General features: G+C 33.4%; 1 protein-coding gene across 6 annotated transcripts in view; it reads right to left on the bottom strand.

Moving 5' to 3' along the window:
* LOC130663026 (uncharacterized) overlaps positions 1 to 18,232 on the bottom strand; it is a 490,048-nt gene that overhangs the window by 199,275 nt on the left and 272,541 nt on the right. For 4 of the 6 annotated variants that reach the window (XM_057462059.1, XM_057462055.1, XM_057462056.1 and 1 more), the window contains 2 exons: positions 255 to 609; positions 8 to 179 (listed from right to left, as the gene is read on the bottom strand). The exons of the other annotated variants lie outside the window; for them this stretch is intronic. In XM_057462059.1, coding sequence (XP_057318042.1) covers positions 8 to 179; positions 255 to 609 — 527 coding nt within the window. The remainder of the gene's footprint in view (positions 1 to 7; positions 180 to 254; positions 610 to 18,232) is intronic. 6 annotated transcript variants of the gene reach the window in all.

Genomic DNA, 18,232 nt, shown 5'->3' with positions numbered 1-18,232 from the left:
TACATACTCGGAAATCCCTTCCCAAATAGCCAAAGCCGTCTTCAAAAGTATTTCATTTCCTTCTAGAAATATTAAGTCCCAGACACGAAGAACAGTATGTTGAGGTAAGCAATGACAGAAAAGTGTAAGAAACCATTGCATTGTGAACACGTTGATCAAAGGTGGTTCATAGCTGCTCCCTGTAATGACGAATTATTATACTTCGAGATAAGTAAAAATACTAATGCTCAGAGGAATAAGTGTTAATAATGTACCTGTTGTGTTATTTTTTATATTATTTTGTAGAGATTCTAAATGTTTAGATAATTTAGGTAACTTCATGCGTAAAAGATCTCCGAATACAGCCATATCCACCGATAAACCTCGCAGATTTTCCGCAAAATAATCTTCCGGCAACACACCTTCAATTAAATAAATTAGTACTTTAACAGCAGATACTTCAGTTCTGTCTGTCACTTGAAGAATAAGAGCTGCAAGAACATTTAGACCTTGACAGTATCCGACAGATTTGTTCCAACGTGCATATCCTAATAATACTCGCCGCAAAACCTTCTGATTATCACGACCAGCAGCACCACAAAATAAGCTGCATCCAGTTCTATGCAAATCCTATAAAACAAAAAATCTTCTCATGTAAAATATAATCAATCAGCTGTAAAAATAAAAAAAAAATGATTTCATTCAATTTTATAATGCATTATCAAATATTAGAAAACAGATTTTATAAATATGGACATTATAAAATTCTATAAGATTTCATATAGTTTTTGTGAGTGAAGTCAATGTTATAATAGAAAGGAATATAGTCATATAATATAGCCATATAGTCGTATAATATTTAATAAACCCCTTAAGTATTATTTAAAGATTCACTGACTTTAAGGAATCGAATACAATAAGAAGGAAATGTATAGAGGTTTTTTTCCACTGGCCAATAAAAAATTGCAAAAGTTTTGTAAGATTTACCATAAAGATTATTATATTTTTATAGATTGAAATTCAACGCTAAGAATAAAAATCATAAAATTTTCTAAGTATTGAAAAATCTCATAAAGTATAAATACAGGGAACAAAATATAAAAAAATTCTATGAAACTTTGTAGAATATTAATTCACCCCATCACCCATGAGCCAGTTAAATTGTTACAAACATATTTATTAGATCAAATAATAAATTCAAGCAATACGTTATCTCCAGGATTGGACCAATGATAAGGTTAAAACTTTGACTATCAAGCTATGAGCGAGATGCGTTAACGACCTTTAAACGGGACTTAAATATTATTGATTTGTTCAGCCCTAGTTTTGAAACTTGTAACGGGTACTTTTATTACTAATTTATTGTAAACACTCTTACCCCCGGCTCGAGTGAAGCTCGCCGGAGTCCAGGATTCTAACGAGGGTAAATTATTGTGTAAAGTCAACTATAAGTAAATTACAGAACCTCTTTATTCTAATAAAATAACAATAGTACAATTACAATACGGCGAATAACCAAAAAAAAAAACCCCACTCGTACTCGGCGTTACAATTCTCAGTTACCGCCGTCGGTACAAAACGTTTTCCCAAATCGCGTTGCAAAGCTCCCCTTTTCGGCCCTCTGTCCCCGGTTCCTGACGGGTAGCTAGTGCCACCCCGCAGGCCCTATTCCGCATTACCCGAGGGGAGAGTGAATAAAATCCACCTCGCCCCCACCTACTCGGTTGTGATCGCCTACCACCGTTTGGCTGAAGGCCTCCCGGTGGGGAGTTGCCTTTTCGTCGTGGGTGAAACTGTTCACTTACCTGTGTCGTAATCCGCGCCAGGTAGAGTGGACCCTCTTTAATTCCTCGTCTAGAAGACTCCCGTCGAGGAATTAAACCCAGAGAAAAGTTGCCCAACGGTGGATAATTTTGGGCTTTCACTTCAACCTTAGTGATCTATAAGCGAAAATTATTCGCCCAACATCGCCACCTATCGTGTGCCGTGGAACTTCGAAAAACTCACCGATCATTCTAAGTCCCAATTAATTTTCGCTGTTAAATATTTATTTTCACTCAGACAATTCATAATTTTCACAACAAAATATATTTTCATACAAATGCTCTCCGGAACTTAGGCCCATGACATTCAAACAAAAAAATTATTTTATCATAAATTATTTTCTGTTCTAAATTTCCTTAGGACTTAGAATGAAAATTTAATGAGTATTAATTCATAACATTCAAGTAGATAATACTTTGAAGAAACTCAATTTTTGTTCTTCTTTAGAACAAAAATCGGCTCACTAATTCGCTTTTATCAGTTCGACGGTAGTTGCCGCAAGCGAACCAACGTCGACCTTGTCGGCCCTCTATCGCAGCGATGGAGAACTCTCGACGTTCACTCTCATTTAAACATTCATTCAAACTGAACCGTCGCTGATAACAATTTTAATCACGGAAATAATAAACCAAAATAAATATAATAAATGTTTATAATAATATTCGTCGTACGCAAGTAACTAACTAATAATTTTTAAATAATCATTTAATCATAATGAAAGAATATATAATACTAACAATAGTAATAAATGTAATTAATTATAATAATAATAACGATAGTAATAGTAATAGTAATAATCGTAATCATAGAAAATACGAAACAAAAATAATAATCGTAAACAAAACAAAACAACAAAAACAAAATACTGTAGTGTCATGGTCCAGTCCATGTTCCTCACAAACTGATAGACTAGGAACGTCAAAATCTTGTATAAAGAAGTATCGGTTAGTAATAAATAATAGAATTGTAATATTCATATTCCTGGCGGTTCGTAATTTTGGTGGACCACCGGTGGAAACACCATGGAAGTGTAAACACAGTGTAATTTCAGTGGATCCTCGGTAGTTACACGGTGTTTTTAGGCCACTATATCACAGTGTATACACCAAATTTTACAGTGGCAACATGGTGATCGCACAGTGTACCCATTATAGTCACGCATTGTACTCACGTTGGTAACATAGTGTATTCATCGCGGTTACACTTTATACTCACCGTGGTTACACAGCGTATCTTTAGTTATCATCCAATACATTCATCGTAGTTTTATAGTATTTCTATGATTATCACACGGTATATTTTCCAAGATTACACAGAGATTTAATCGTGGTTACACGGTGTATTTACGGCATTTGCAAAGTGATTACACGATGTATTTTGATGGGTTCATAGAGTTTTCGCGGTGATTATATTAAAGTATTTTCTTGATAACTGGATACCATACAGATTCGCAAGGAAGTTCAAAAATTACTTTCTTATGGTTTTATATTTCGAGATACGCATAAGTAAAATTTAAAACAAATTACTGATTTGAACACAAATAATTAGATTGCAAACATTTTCTGGAAAATTGAATCATAGACAAGTTTACCATCATGTAGCAGGTATGTTAGAGTTTTAAATAATTCTATTATGTAAATGGAAGTGTTGGACACTAAATGTAAATTTGGATATTTTCAATTTTCCGTCAATACAAATTTCAAACTTTCTAGAGAAAAAGAGAGGGTTGTACTAGAATTGTTTTAAAATTTATTTTTATTTGTGAAAAACTCGTAAACCAATTTGTTTTGTTTATATTATAATTATCAATTTTAATCTAAACGATGCATATGTTGTGCCAAGGCAAATCGCACAGTCTATCTTGTGCAACTTTTACCAGACACGTAAGCATCGCAGTAACAGTTTACCCCGAATTATCCGAATGAATCGCACAATCTATTCCGAGCAATACTGTCTAATGCAACAAGCTCACATCAAGCCCAACTGGAAGTTACGTAAATACCCCACTATGTTCCTGCCAATTCTTCATGCAGCCTTCTAAACCTGTCAATCAGATCCACAGAAGCCTGTTATGCCAATGTCATCAGAATGGACATGGCGTAGAATTTAAAATTATCTTCCAAAGACTTAACGGCTCAAGACTTCTTAAGATCGGTTAGCTGAAAAATCATCACGCTGAGTCAGACTGAACGACAGGTCCTCAATGTGCTACCGGAGCTAAGAGAGGGAAACAACTAATTTTTGTGGGGGTGATTACCAGAACTGGAGAAACTGGTACGATTTGAAGCTGCGTTTCTCCGATGGTTGGGTATGAAGCAAAGTGACCCAGAAATCCACATAGAGATTTCCGCTAAAAACAATTAGCAACGTGAAACCTTACCGGTGCCCAGAATCGTAGATGAAATACCAGTCCAAATCGCCAATGTGAATAACCACAACACAACGTTGAGGGGTCCATTGCGAGGCAGTGAACCGAATCGGGTGCTATGTCAAATGCAAGAGGTGAAGAAAGTCAAATCCGGTCGGAGCCAGAAAAGTACAAAGACAAAGTTCAGTACTACGAGTCTGAGTACGACCAGGATAAAGAAAGTAATAGAGGGGGGGGGGGTCCTTAGTGCATCATTCTCCCATCCCAATACAGGGGGCAGGTCTCACTGTTGGGAAGTGCAGTTCGTGAGTCAGACGACCCCTGTTTATTAGGGTGAAGTACCAATGTTCCCGGGGTGCAGTCGACACCACAAGGGTATGAACAAGTCGAAAAAGAAGACTCTAGAGGTCACCAATACGCTAATTAGCTCAACGACGTGTCGTCAGTCGAGAACAACTTTTACGTAGCAGCGAGCGGGTTCGATCCATCGTCAGAAACGGCCAAGTTGGCCATTGAAATTTCCATTTTGGGCATTTGGTCAGACGGTATTCTAGATACGAGAGCAGAAAGGACCTTCATGTCATCACAAGCTTACGAGAAGGTGCAATCGTGTGCCGCAAAACCCCCAAAGCCTACTTTGGTGTGTAGAGCAGGTGTGTGGTTAGCAGACGCTCACACGGTGCATCCTAAGGTAGGTGCTTTTTGTTATTGAAGTCAATGGAGGACAAAGCCCACAGTCATCCGATCGTTGAGTTGCGACGTTGTTATGAGAATGGATTTTTGCAGATATTGGAAAGTTGAGGCAGAAAAATCCACGTGGTGATCAGCATAATTTGACGTCGAATATCTGGTCCTATGAAAGAAGTTCACTAACCTTTCCTCGGCTCTCCAAGCACTGTCCAAAAGCAAAACGGAGGTATTGGAGAAATTCCTGGACGATCCATTTGCATTTATAAACAAAGACGACGTGGGTCTCATTGACATAGTGACGCACAAAATCAAACTCGTTGACGAGACCCGAATCAGTGGAAGGATCAGAAAAAGACCCAACGTAGTACAGAAGGCTCTACACGGCGAAGTAAATTGGTTACTGAAGAAAGTTTCATTATGAGAAGTAACAGCACGTGGGCGTGTCAACCGATTATGGAGAAGAAACAAGACGGGCCATAGCATTTTTGCGTAAACTTCACTCCCGTTAACGACAGAATGGAAAACCCCATGTACGCCATCCCGTTTATGTCGGCTATCCTAGACACATTGAGGAATGCGACTTTCACCTCAACCATTGACCACAAAAAAGCGTTCCATCAGGTAGAGATAGACTGAATTTAATTAAATTAACTCTGAAATTAATTTCTTACCAAGGACACTACAAGCGGTTTGGCGTGATTTCGTGGTGAGCACCGAACTATTCTCGCTGCTGCTGCCTAGCACCAGTGACTTCCCTCTTCTCCATATATTTCTTGTCTCCCAAGACATTTTTCTTTCGTTTTGAGCAACATTTTTTTTCTTGGTTAACGAATAGTAATTATTCCAAGAAATTTAATTTTTTTCAAACGAAACAACCCAATATTGCTAAGATAACCTGATACGGCTTTCTTCAATAAAATATCTCTTTTATCAAGAAATAAAAAGTCTTGAAACAAGTAAAAATTTTTGGATTGAAGCATAAAAATATGTTAACTTGAGGAAAAAAAATTTTAATCCAAGATAAAAATTTATAACAAATACTGTTTTTGAATTCGCGACGGAGACGCGAACAACCCCAGTACTGTATGCGGTCACCCACGTGTAAAACAAAAAAAATTATAATGTCGAAAGTCCAAAAAAAAAATAAAATATTGGTCAATGTTACTTCAATTAAATTTTAAATTAATAAATAAATAATAAGGTTATTAAATTGCAAATAATGAATAAAGGTGTGCCTGGACCAGCTCCTCAGGCTGGGTTAGTGCACGTAGGCGCCAGACCGTTTCTCTAAAACGGACAAAATATTTTATCAGGGGGAAAATTTGCGAGGGAAAATCCGAGCGAGTATAGCCAGTAACAAGGCGGATAAATCGAATGAAATAATAAAAATAAGAAATAATCAGAAAAGGAAAAAAAGCACAGTTGAAAATATATATAAATAATAAAATAAATTAAATATAGCAGAAAAAAGACCCAGGAAAATAAATATAGAGTATTTCCCCGAGAATTGTTGGATCCAATTATTTATATAAAATTATCAAGAATCTTTGATACAATATTTCACTGATAATACAAATTATAATCTTTAATAAACCCCTGGGGGCTGAATCTATACAATGCAAAAAAATTCCGAACTTAAATCCAATATTTAAATTAATAATAAAGTATGGGTATATCACAATAATTCACTTAAATAAATAAACAATCCTTCAAGATTAATTAATGTAAATAAAAATTTATCACTACCTCAAACCTTGGGTTACCCTTTACACTATATAGGGGGAGAAAGATACGTTGCACTCTCGCTCTCATTCACCGAATTTCCAAAATTATAACATAAATTATTTAACATAAATAATTATCACTCTTTCAATAATTATAGATAATAAAAGAAATATAATATAAATTGCTTGACCACTGGGGTACACAAAGACTGCAAGTTATGCACAGAAAGAAAGAAAAATATAAATAATAATTACTCGGGATTAATTAATTAAATAATAATAATAACTATAATATAATAAAATTAAATAATAATAATAATCCCACTTTATAATTATTATGATTTGCTCAGGAATTTTTCCTCTGAACGATTACGTCGTCGGCTTAGGAATTTTTTCTCTTAGCCGGTGTATAGCTATAGCTATAAGTATAGATATAGGTAGCTATCGATATATCGATATATCGAACTACCGCAAACGCGCAATTCCCAATGTTAAATCATAAATTAAACAAAATACAATTAATTTATTATCCCCAATTCCTTTTATATATGAAAATGTATCATTCAGGGGTATCTAAACACAAAATCAGCCAAATTATTCGCGTCGTGATTGCCAACAATTCCCGGGGAGGTTACAGGTAACAATGCATGGAGAGGAATCAAAGTACTTACTAATTACTGCTTCAACTTCCAAAAAAGAACCCTGATAACCACGTACCCGGTGAATTTGACAAATAAACTTTTTATTAGTTAGACCACAAATGATGACGAAATTAATTAATAGACCAAAACGTATTGACAACGTAAAATAAAAAACAGCGTCTGCTCAGTAACACTTTCCGTACCTTTCTGAATACTTAATGGGCCGGCCACTTGTTGGCCACCCACGTGGCGCAACAATCGCCCTTAATTATTATTATCGCTGTTACCTAGCCCCGGGCCTTTGAATTAATTAAATAAATTATAAGAACATTTTTACCCCACCTGAATGATACATAATAAATTAAATACATTTAAGTAGTATTTATTTATACCAGAATAATAATCGTAAAACATATATATAATTAAATAATAATTATTTAACACATGTCACCCGCGTCGATATTTCAGGAGAAAATATTGATTTTTCCCCTCCTCTGCGGTCAATATTTCTCATCTCCTCAATACCTGGACATGAAATTTGATCGAAATAAAATAAAAACAATCGTTGGGGCATAATGTGACCACACATTATGTCCCCTGAATAACGCCAAATCATAAATATCCCCTTTTAAATAATAAATAATAAATGTAATTATTTTTAAATTAAAAATTAAAATTCTAGCACACACGTGCTCTCATTCACGCCGCGCGCATGCGCGAGCAAACGCTGTCTCACCGGCGTGGCAACGAAATGCCCGCGTAACCATTCAAATTTAAACTTAAATACTATTTTTATTACTTATTACTAATTGATTATTAATTTATTTGAATGGTTACGTGACGAATTTCAAAATAATTATTTATTTGGCGTAAGAAAATTCTGATTTTCCGAATTGTTAAAAAAAGTTTTTTTGTATCAATAATATTTTTCTTGGTTCACGCTAACTGTATTTCTGTGTAGAAAAACTTAAATTTGACAGATGCGTGTAGGTTTTCATAACGTACAAATAAAAAACGTTATGAGAAAAAAATACTATTATTACAAAATACTCATACAACATGAACACTGCAGTGTTTAGAAATGTTTAAATTGATGGAGTTTTATAATTTTTATATCATAAAATAATTCTAGTTATTAATATTGATTCTAAATGAATTTATAGTGTACTGTTGACACCCGAAGGTGACGGACGTGCCTTACGTATAGCGAATTATCGAGTTAGTGTTAAAAAGTATAATATAGTGTTTTCTGGATCATAGTGGCGGTTGTAATTTCAGTGAATTTGTTATGTGGTTAATATAACTCATAGGTTGCTACAACAACCCTTTATTTGGTCTGTTCTTCTCGCCGAGAAGAGTAGAAAAACAAAAATGCCACTTCAACAGGAAAGATCCTACGCCACAGTAAGCGAACGATCAACCAAAGAGCAAGCTATCATAATCGAAGCTATTCATAAAATGCCAATTGAAGAATATTGCAAAGAAATTGAAAGTAAAATTGGACCAATAACCGTGCACTATGGGTCAAGGATCTCCCAAGACAGAATTTGTATATATGTAGCAAGTAAAGAATTAGCCCAAACCCTCGTTAATACCCACAAATACATTCATGTAGAAGGTAATAGACTCCCGATAAAGCCATTGTTTACCCTAAACAAGAGAATTATAATATCAAATGTACAGCCGTTTATCCCCAATAATGTCATTAAGCAAGCATTGCTCACTTCAAAAAACATTAAACCCTCACGGGTATTTTGTCACTTCGAGCTGGTGTGATTGACCAAGACTACTCACACTGTTTCAGTTTCAGGTGCCAAATGTATGTTAAACCCGAAGACGCAAGAATAATCCCAGGGCAATTACAAATCAAGCATGACAATACCAAATAACAACCGAATAAATAATTTCTGAAACATAATATTTCTTAGATTCAAATATTAAAAGAATAACTAATAATCAAATAAATAATTTCTAAACGTAATACTATTATAATTTCTTAATATTATAAATAGAGTCGACTGCTAGTCACCTATTTTAAATTCAAATTAAGATTTAATTGACTAACAAAAATAGTAGAAAACTTATAACAATGAATAAATAATATAGGCTCAACGCCAATCAAAAAATATAATGTTAATTAAAATTAATATTTTAAGTTAACAAATCACAACATTACAAAAAGTAATAAATAAATTTAAACATTTAAATTTAAAATATTGTTATAAGTAAAACATTGTACATGTGGATGGATGTGTGGATGCGCACGCAAATAGGCCCACATAGGGGTGTGCCCTTACCGATTCCCTCAGGTGAAAATCTTAGAGAAAGAAAAAGGACCCATAGGAACTGTGTTTCGATTGGACACAGTTTTCCCCCAAACAATAGACGAAATAGGATCCGATAAGAAAACATAAAAAGGGTCGTAAAACACTAATATAGTTAATCCCGGACAAGAGGTCCATTGAGGCAGTGAAGTTCAAGTCACAGTATCTTCACAAAAATTAAGTTACACTAGTTCCGTACTAGTTCAATTTTATACAAGTGTTCTCACACTTTTACACTAGTTCCCTACTAGTTCCATTTTATACAGCGTTCTCACGCTTTTACACTAGTTCCGTACTAGTTTATTTTATACAAGTGTCCGCACACTTACATTATTAAGAGTTTTATTAAAATTAGTGGTTTTATAAGTTTAAATTCAACTGTTAAAATAAATTGTTAGCGAAAGTAATACCTAGAGCCAGTGAAAACTACAATTATACAAACATCCAGTTGCTGCGACTACAGGTACTGTAATTTTTAAGTTTATGTTGTATTAAAAACAAAAACATTCCCAACACACGGAAATATCGTAAAAGTTGTATTGTATCTAAAATTCTATAGTCCTCTCTAGTTATTAAAACGAAATTTATTGTACATTAGAGTCGGCTGACTAGCCACCTAATACTTTCATAAAATAATATCAAGTTTATTGTATTCATATCATCGAATTTTTCAATTTTATAATATATAGTAATTTAATTTGTACATCAAACATCTTTTATTTCAACACACCTCCCAGATAATTACACTCAGTGTGATCCCGGTCTAGTGGTTGAAAGACGAGGGCCGAAAATAATAATTATAATAATTTGTCCAAAATATTACGGTACAAGCTACCATTTTGGACATAACAAAAGAATAAAAACTGATTTCTATGATATTTTTTTTCCTTATCATCATCACAATTGATTTTCTTAATATCAAGAGTATCGTGAAGATGATTAGGAAAAAAAATATAAAAAAAAAAATTTCGAAAAAATCAATTTCTTAAAAAACATTTTTCAATGGTAAATGTTTTTGATTTCATTATTCGGCATACCTTTGATCAATTACTACGGAAAAACGGTTCAATGGGTCAATGTGAAACTTTACAGGGTTACGAAGGGCACACACTAAAATAGGATTTCTTGGCACAAAAAATTCTTACTCACTTCAGGAAATTTATTACTTGTTCTAAGAAATTCCTTGCATTATGAATTGAAGAAGAAAATTTTCTTGGGACGATAAAAAATTTTCTTGCTAAGCAAAAATTTTTTGCACCAAGAAATTTTTTCTAGTCCTTAGAAATTTTTTGTTTTCATTTCATAATGAAAAATTTTGCTTGCTCCAAGAAATCCTTCTTCTTTGTGCAAGTTCAATTGAAAAAAAAACGTAGTGACATTAGGATTTTCCCCTATATCCATTACCTAGTGGTTGTGTGAAATGAGACGATGAACAAATTGAGTCCCCTGCAGATATGGCTTGCCTAGTAATTAATAATTGTAACGCTGAAAATTACAAATAATAATTTAGTATTTATTGAAAGTTATGTACACTAAATTTTATTGGTCGAAAATTCGCCATAGTGAATGCGACAATTAATTCAATGTTAAATAGTAGTGAATGCTATAAGCGGCTGAGGCAGCCGTTCGGCATGCGCGTGGCTCGGGCGATCACCGAAGTTAAGTAGCATTGAGCATGGTTACGATTTGGCTGGGTGACCGTTTAGCCACGCGTTGGGTTCGAAAGAAGGTCTCTGACCGTTAGGCGCGGGATGAAGATCCAGTGATCGGTAAAATGGGAATTTTATCGATCACTGGAGCTTCACCCAAACCGAAACTGTACTGGCTAGGTTTTCTCTGTGGTTTCCCTACGCCACTACACCTCCATTGCACAAGGGAGGTTGTAGGGCATCACCGTAATGATGCAGTACAGTATAAGCACAAGTCGGGCCACAGCCGCACAATGAAGGCAGAAAGAGAAGTAAAGCAGTTGCGATATAAAGGCAAAAAGTGTAAAAGGCCGTTACTACGGCTATATACTAGAAAACAATTAAAAATAAAAAAAAAATAGTAGTGAATGCATCTAGAAAAATTATCACGAGAAAAAAAATGTGACGCGTGGTTGTTGGTGAATGTAACGAGAACACGTGGCAAGTTAATTAATTTAATTCACAGCGAGAATCGTTATTAACTCAATGAGTAGTTGCCTTGAAATCACGAACTACTTATCGAGAATAATTTAGCAATAAAAAGCGAATCCTGTACGTATCCTTCACTTGCCGCGCGATGGTGACGTGTGCATCATGGATGCCGAAGCAAATTTTGCTACTTGCCTCAAAAGGCGTCAATATGTAGTAGTTAGCCGCCAACTTTTTCAATTGGTTGGTTAATAGCTGGGCTCTTGAGTCAGCTGGACGCAACAATAAAGCCAGAAAGTACGTACAGGTCCCAAATTGTAAGTGATCCACCAATAACCTGACTTCAAAGTTAGTTAGTAGTTTGGCTACTTCCGGATGTAGCAAAGATACCCGAACTTCACTTAGAGCGAACATGATTATGACTGATGTTACGTCCAGATACGGACTTAATTTTATATTTATTTTAGTCCAAGCCAACGGCTTATAGACTGGGAATCTGTGAGGATGTTTGTCTGGGTTGAAGATTAATAAAACTTAAATTACAATTAATTATCTATATTGAGACCAGAGATATAATTTTACAAATACAAAATTTTACAAATAAAAATTCTAACGCTATAACTTAAAATATTCTATGAAAATACTAGGTGGTTAACGGCCGACACTAGAGTCTATGAATTTGGGTTTGTCTGTATATTAGGTGGCTATCAGCCGACGCTAAGTAGTATGAATCTGAATTTATATATGAAGTCGTTACCATGAGAGTAATTTCAATAACCGATTGAATACAAAATAATTTGACATATAATTATATATAAAGTAACTTGAAAATTACAGTACCTGAGATCGCAGCTATTAGCTTGGTTTATTACACTGAATGGACTAAATAGAGATTACAAAAAGTACTCGCGAAATATTGAAGAGTTTAAATGAGGAAGCACTTGCACGATAATTGAATGGACTTGAGTGTGTGGACACTTGCAAAATATTTGAATTAATTTTCAGTGTGAAGACACTTGAAATAAAATATTTGAATCAATTTTCAGTGTGAGGACACTCGAAAATCAAAAAATATAGTTGAATTAATTTTCAGTGTGAGGACACTCGAAAATAAAAAAAAAGGAAATTAGTGCTGAACTAATACGGAAAAAGTGTGAGGACACTTGTATTTCCTTTCCTTAATCAACCGGAACTAAACTGGACTGAGCCGAACTGCCTCGATTTTTGGTTCGAGTCGAACCGTTCGACGACACTTTTTATAATCTCTTATCTGGTCTACTCAAAGTACTGTTTTGGGGGAAATCTGTGTCCAATCGGAGCACAGTTCCTATGGGACCTTTCCCTTTCTCTATGATTTTTACCTTAGGAAGGTGGGAAGGGCATGCCCCTATGTGGACCTATGTGCGTGCGCACCCACACATACACCCACATGTACAATATTTTACTTATAAAAATATAAAAATTTAAATATTTAAATTTATTTATACTTATTGTTTAAATTTATTTATAATAATATTACTCAAATTTATTTATGATAATATCATTAAAATTATCTATAATAATATTATTTAAATTCATTTATAATAATATTACTTAATTTATTTATAACAATATTACTTAAATTCATCAATAATAATATTATTTAAATTTATTTATAAATTTATTTAATGTTATAATTATAAGCTTAAAATATCAATTTTAGTTAACATTTATATTATTTAAATTGGCGTTGAGCCTATATTATTTAATTATTATTATAGGTTTTATTTAACTTGAAAATTATTAATTTTGTTGGTCAATTAAATCCTAATTTGAATTTAAGATAGGTGGCTAGCAGCCGACTCTATTTGTAATATTAAAAGTAAAAATTATATTTTCTATCTTAAATTTTAAATTACTCATGACGTTTTTGTATGAATTTTTAATTATATTTTTAATTATTCTTTCAATTGAAGTTTATAAATTGAATTATTCTTTTATTTATTTAAAAAGTCTATGTTTTAGAAATTATTATTGAATTATTAATTATTCTTGTAGTTGGAGTTGATGAGTTATATATTTGAATAATAATATTACGTGTAGAGATTATTTATTTGATTATTAATTTTTCGTGTAGTTGAAGTTGAAGAGTTATATATTTGAATTTAGAGATTATCAATTTTTCTTGTAGTATATATTTGAGTTTTGTTTTTAAAAATTATTTATTGGATTGCTATTTATTATTTGAATATTTTCCTATTTTATTTATTCTTTTAAATTGTTTATTTAAATATTTTTTTCATTTGTTTTAAATCATTGAGTTTCAGTTAATGACCATTTCGTCATTAAAATTAGATTTTCTATTTGTTTTGTGATGCCACGATGTCTCGACAAAGTGCACTTAAAGAGAAAGTAAGGGATTAAGATTATATTATTTTTAGCTCAAAATTTATGTTCCACGTACACTTTTTGTTGATAAATATTTTTGTTTTCTACGAAAAGTGTTTCCAGATGGCCTTTGGGCCTTTACAATTGCCCGAGGGGTCATTAAGATTACGTTTAGGTGTTTGCTCTAGCATTTCAAAAAATGTCAAAGCAAACAAGTCTTAATCCCTTAAAAGCATTTTTACAAGTACGTCATGCCTTATCAATAAAAATTATCAAAAAAATAAAAATAATAATAGAAAAAAATAAAATCTGGTCGTCGGCTCGATTTTCATCAATAAAACAAAATTAGCAATAAAATATAACGTTCAGCATTTAGCTGGACGTAACACTGAACAGGTTGATTTACTGTAAAACCGAAAAAGTCAATTTTTTGTACTTATTTCTAATAGATGTTACGAATAAAAAAATTATTTTTTATAAAAAATTATGAATGGGTCTTGTAGAGAATTTTTTAAATTATTCAAAGCCACCCTCCGATTTTCTGTGTGATCATTAGTAGCTGCAATATCGATAATCAAAGCCAACAAGATCCTTCTTTGTTTAATAGCTAAGATCTCAGCAACAAATTGTCGGGCACAGCTCATAAAAAACGCAAATTAAATCTGAATAAATGTGCTAACTGACCTATACATTAGTTAAGCTGGAAAACATTTTCGTCAGCGCGTAGATCCTTGAAAAGAAATCTGGGCGTTGGTTGACTCTGCGGGCCAGCCCCAAAACTTCCCGCTGTTTTCGAGCTCAAGGAGCTTGAAAACATTACTCTGAATATATTTTCGAGCTCTTCTAGATCGAAAATGCTATTACCTGCGGTTATTTTTTATGAGCTTTTCAAGCTCTACCAAGTTGCGTTTTTTGCTAAAGTTTGACAAGTTAAGAATCGAAAATTGTTAATGAAGAAGCGGTTTTTAAATTTTTATTCTTGATTATGTTCAATGAAATAAATGTATTAAGGCAGAAATCAATGTCAGTGATCAAAATCGAGATTTGAGTGAGTTTTGACTTAGGTCAGAGCAATAATATATGAAATATCCGAGAAAAACATTAAAAACTGGATTTTCTCAATTTTTTTGCTGATAATATGTTTTAAACTAAAGAACAAGTTGGATTATATTAAATGATAATCGAAAGAGACTATAAACAGAAAGAGTTAGTATGATTTCAAAAACATTTAGTACATTATATTTTGATTTATCCGGAAGAAATAACATTTTCTGTTATTTTTGTAACTTTTCAGCGCTGATATTTTTTGAACTAATAAACCGATTGTGACGTTTGGGGTGGCATTCGGCGCGTTTTATTGAGTTCTAGAGCTGATTAGATTTTGAAATTGATCGGATGAGTCACTTCAAAGATAATCGAAAAAAACCGTTTTTTATCATTTTTTTTCGCCGACGATTTCTCTCGAACAAATTAACCGATTGAGATGGTTGAGGTGGCATTCGACGCGGTTTATAAAGTTCTAAAGCTGATTAAATTTTGAAGTCGATCGTTCAAATCGTTTCTGAGAAGTCACTAAAAAACTAAAAAATAAATTTTTTTTTTTCGTAATTCGCCGATATTTTCGAGTCTGCTTGATCAAATGATCTGAAATTTTCAGGAAAGTTGAGCGCCAACAAGCTCATCCGATTGCCACCCCAACCATCCAAATCGATTCATTGGTTAAATTGTTACAAAGAGTTTACACTCACACACACACACACACACACACACACATACACTCGGACATCATTCTGAAAATAGTCAGAATAGCTTCCTAGGACCTTAAAACGTCGACATCTGACGAAAACTCGACTTTCAAAAATCGGGGTGAAAACAATAACTTCCCGATTTTTCGAAAATCGTCGATTTTCTTAGCGGGAAGTTAAAAATTTGTCTATTGGTTCACCCTGCGGGCCAGCCCTAAAACTTCCCGCTGTTTTCGAGCTCCGTGAGCTCGAACACTCTGTCGTGAATACATTTTCGAGCTCGAAAATACTTTTGTATGCCGTTCTTTTCGAAAAAAATAGTTGTTTACCATTTTTTCTCTAACGATATCTCTCAAACAAAAAAACCAATTAAGACGGTTGAGGTGGCAATCGACGCGTTTTATCAAGTTCTAAAGCTGATCAAATTTTGAATTCGATTCGTCGAGTCGTTTTTGAGATATTTCAAAAAAAATATAAAAAAATTTTTTTTAACTCTTTCGACAACGGTTTCTCTTGAACGAATGAACCGATTTTGATGGTTGAGGTGGCATTCGACGCGGCTTATAAAGCTTTAGAGCCCAGTCGATTTTAAAATCAATCTATTGAGCACATTAAAAGTTATCCATAAAAAACATTTTTGAAACAATTTTAGTTTTGGAATATCTCTGAACGAGCCTTACCGATCAAGCTCAATTTCCCACAGCTTCAAGATATTGACAAGCTGCGTCGAATGACACCTTAAAGTTCAATATCGGTTCATTCGTTCAAAAGATACAGGTACGTACATACATACACACATACACTCGGACATCATCTTGAAATTAGTCAGAATAGCTTCCTAGGACCTCAAAACATCGACATCTGATGAAAATTCAATTTTCGTAAATCGGAACGAAACCAATAACTTCCCGAATTTTTGAAAAATTTACAATTTTCTTAGCGGGGAGTTAAAAAGAACAATTTGGAAAATTTCTGTCTCGCATCATTTCTCATGATTGTGTGATATTTGTAGCTCTTCCAAAAATTTGATCAGAAGACCTAAAGACTAGAGATTTTAATCATTTAACTATTTTTTCAAAATCTCGATACGGATTTTTTAACAAAGATACAGCCTTCCGAAACTTATGACAGAGTGATTAGCTTGCCAAGTCTGGTCGCACCTAAGTATTATAGACGAATATTAGGGCGCCACTGTAAGATGGACTCGGCCTTCAGAACCGGATGTTAAATTAATTTTATCATATGCTCAGGGTCGTTCGTAAATTTTATAATTTTGTGAGAGAGGAGAGGAATGATGAACAGGCTGAAATAAATTTATTTAAGACTTTAATTCCAATTTTAACCAGTATAAGCACCTTGCTTTTATATTTATTTTCCCTTAATGACAATTATAACCTTATGACAAACTAAATTCTTATGACAAACTAATTATTCCTTATGACAAACTAATTGTGTCCACTGGACGTTTTTCACACTCTCACACACGTATTTTAAGCGTCTTCCGGACGTAACACACACACACACACACTCTCTTTAAAAAACCGTCCACCGGACGTTAAACCTTATTTTCCTTAAATTCTACTTTAAACAACCGTCCACAGGACGTTAACCCGCATTTTCTTATTTCCTAGTGTCCACCGGACATATCTTAAACCTAACTTAATCTTTGTCCACCGGACTTACATCACAGACACAGTTTCTTTACTCTAACTTGACTCTACGAATTAATTGACTCTAGTTTTAACAATACTCCGTAACTTTTCCCACTTAAATTTTTACAATTCATAATTCACTGTCTCTCCAATCAATTAATTTATTTTTGTTTAACGTAATTTATAAATTAATTAATTTTTGCCACTTATAATTTCCCTCTCATTATTTTCTCTGATTAATTTACCACAATTATTATTCATTTATAACTTTCAATTTCTAAATTCTTCACTGACAATTTTCACAATTAAATTTATTTCACATTCAAAATAATCCGTTTTCTCAACTTTACTCAAAATTTAATATACCCAAACTCTAGTATCTTTTATTTAGTTTTTAGATATTTTAATTAACTTAAAATAAATTTAATAATCACGTAATGACTAGAATTTGATTTCGGGTTGACTAGAATTTTAGGCCGGTGAATTGGCGTCACACGGTTCCCGATTTTATTGACGTTGATAGAGTAAATCGATTGAATTAATGAATCTTAGAATTAATGCGGCCGACGGAATAAATTCCAGCCTGTATTAATCTTAAGGGGTTATATCCACTTGCGAGGCAGAAAAAACGCGTTTTTTTGTGAATTTTTTTCCAAGAGGCATTTTATTTTATACATTAATGGAAAAAATGTACTTAAACAGAATTTAATGTACTTTAACAATCAGCGGTTTATTTAAAAAAATATTGGATCCCCTAGCTCCTGTAGATGATCTGCGGAGAGACCTCCAAAAAAAGGTGCT

The sequence above is a fragment of the Microplitis mediator genome, chromosome 2, assembly GCF_029852145.1.
Source record: "Microplitis mediator isolate UGA2020A chromosome 2, iyMicMedi2.1, whole genome shotgun sequence".
NCBI lineage: Eukaryota > Metazoa > Arthropoda > Insecta > Hymenoptera > Braconidae > Microplitis > Microplitis mediator.
This window is presented reverse-complemented; position numbering and strand designations above follow the sequence as displayed.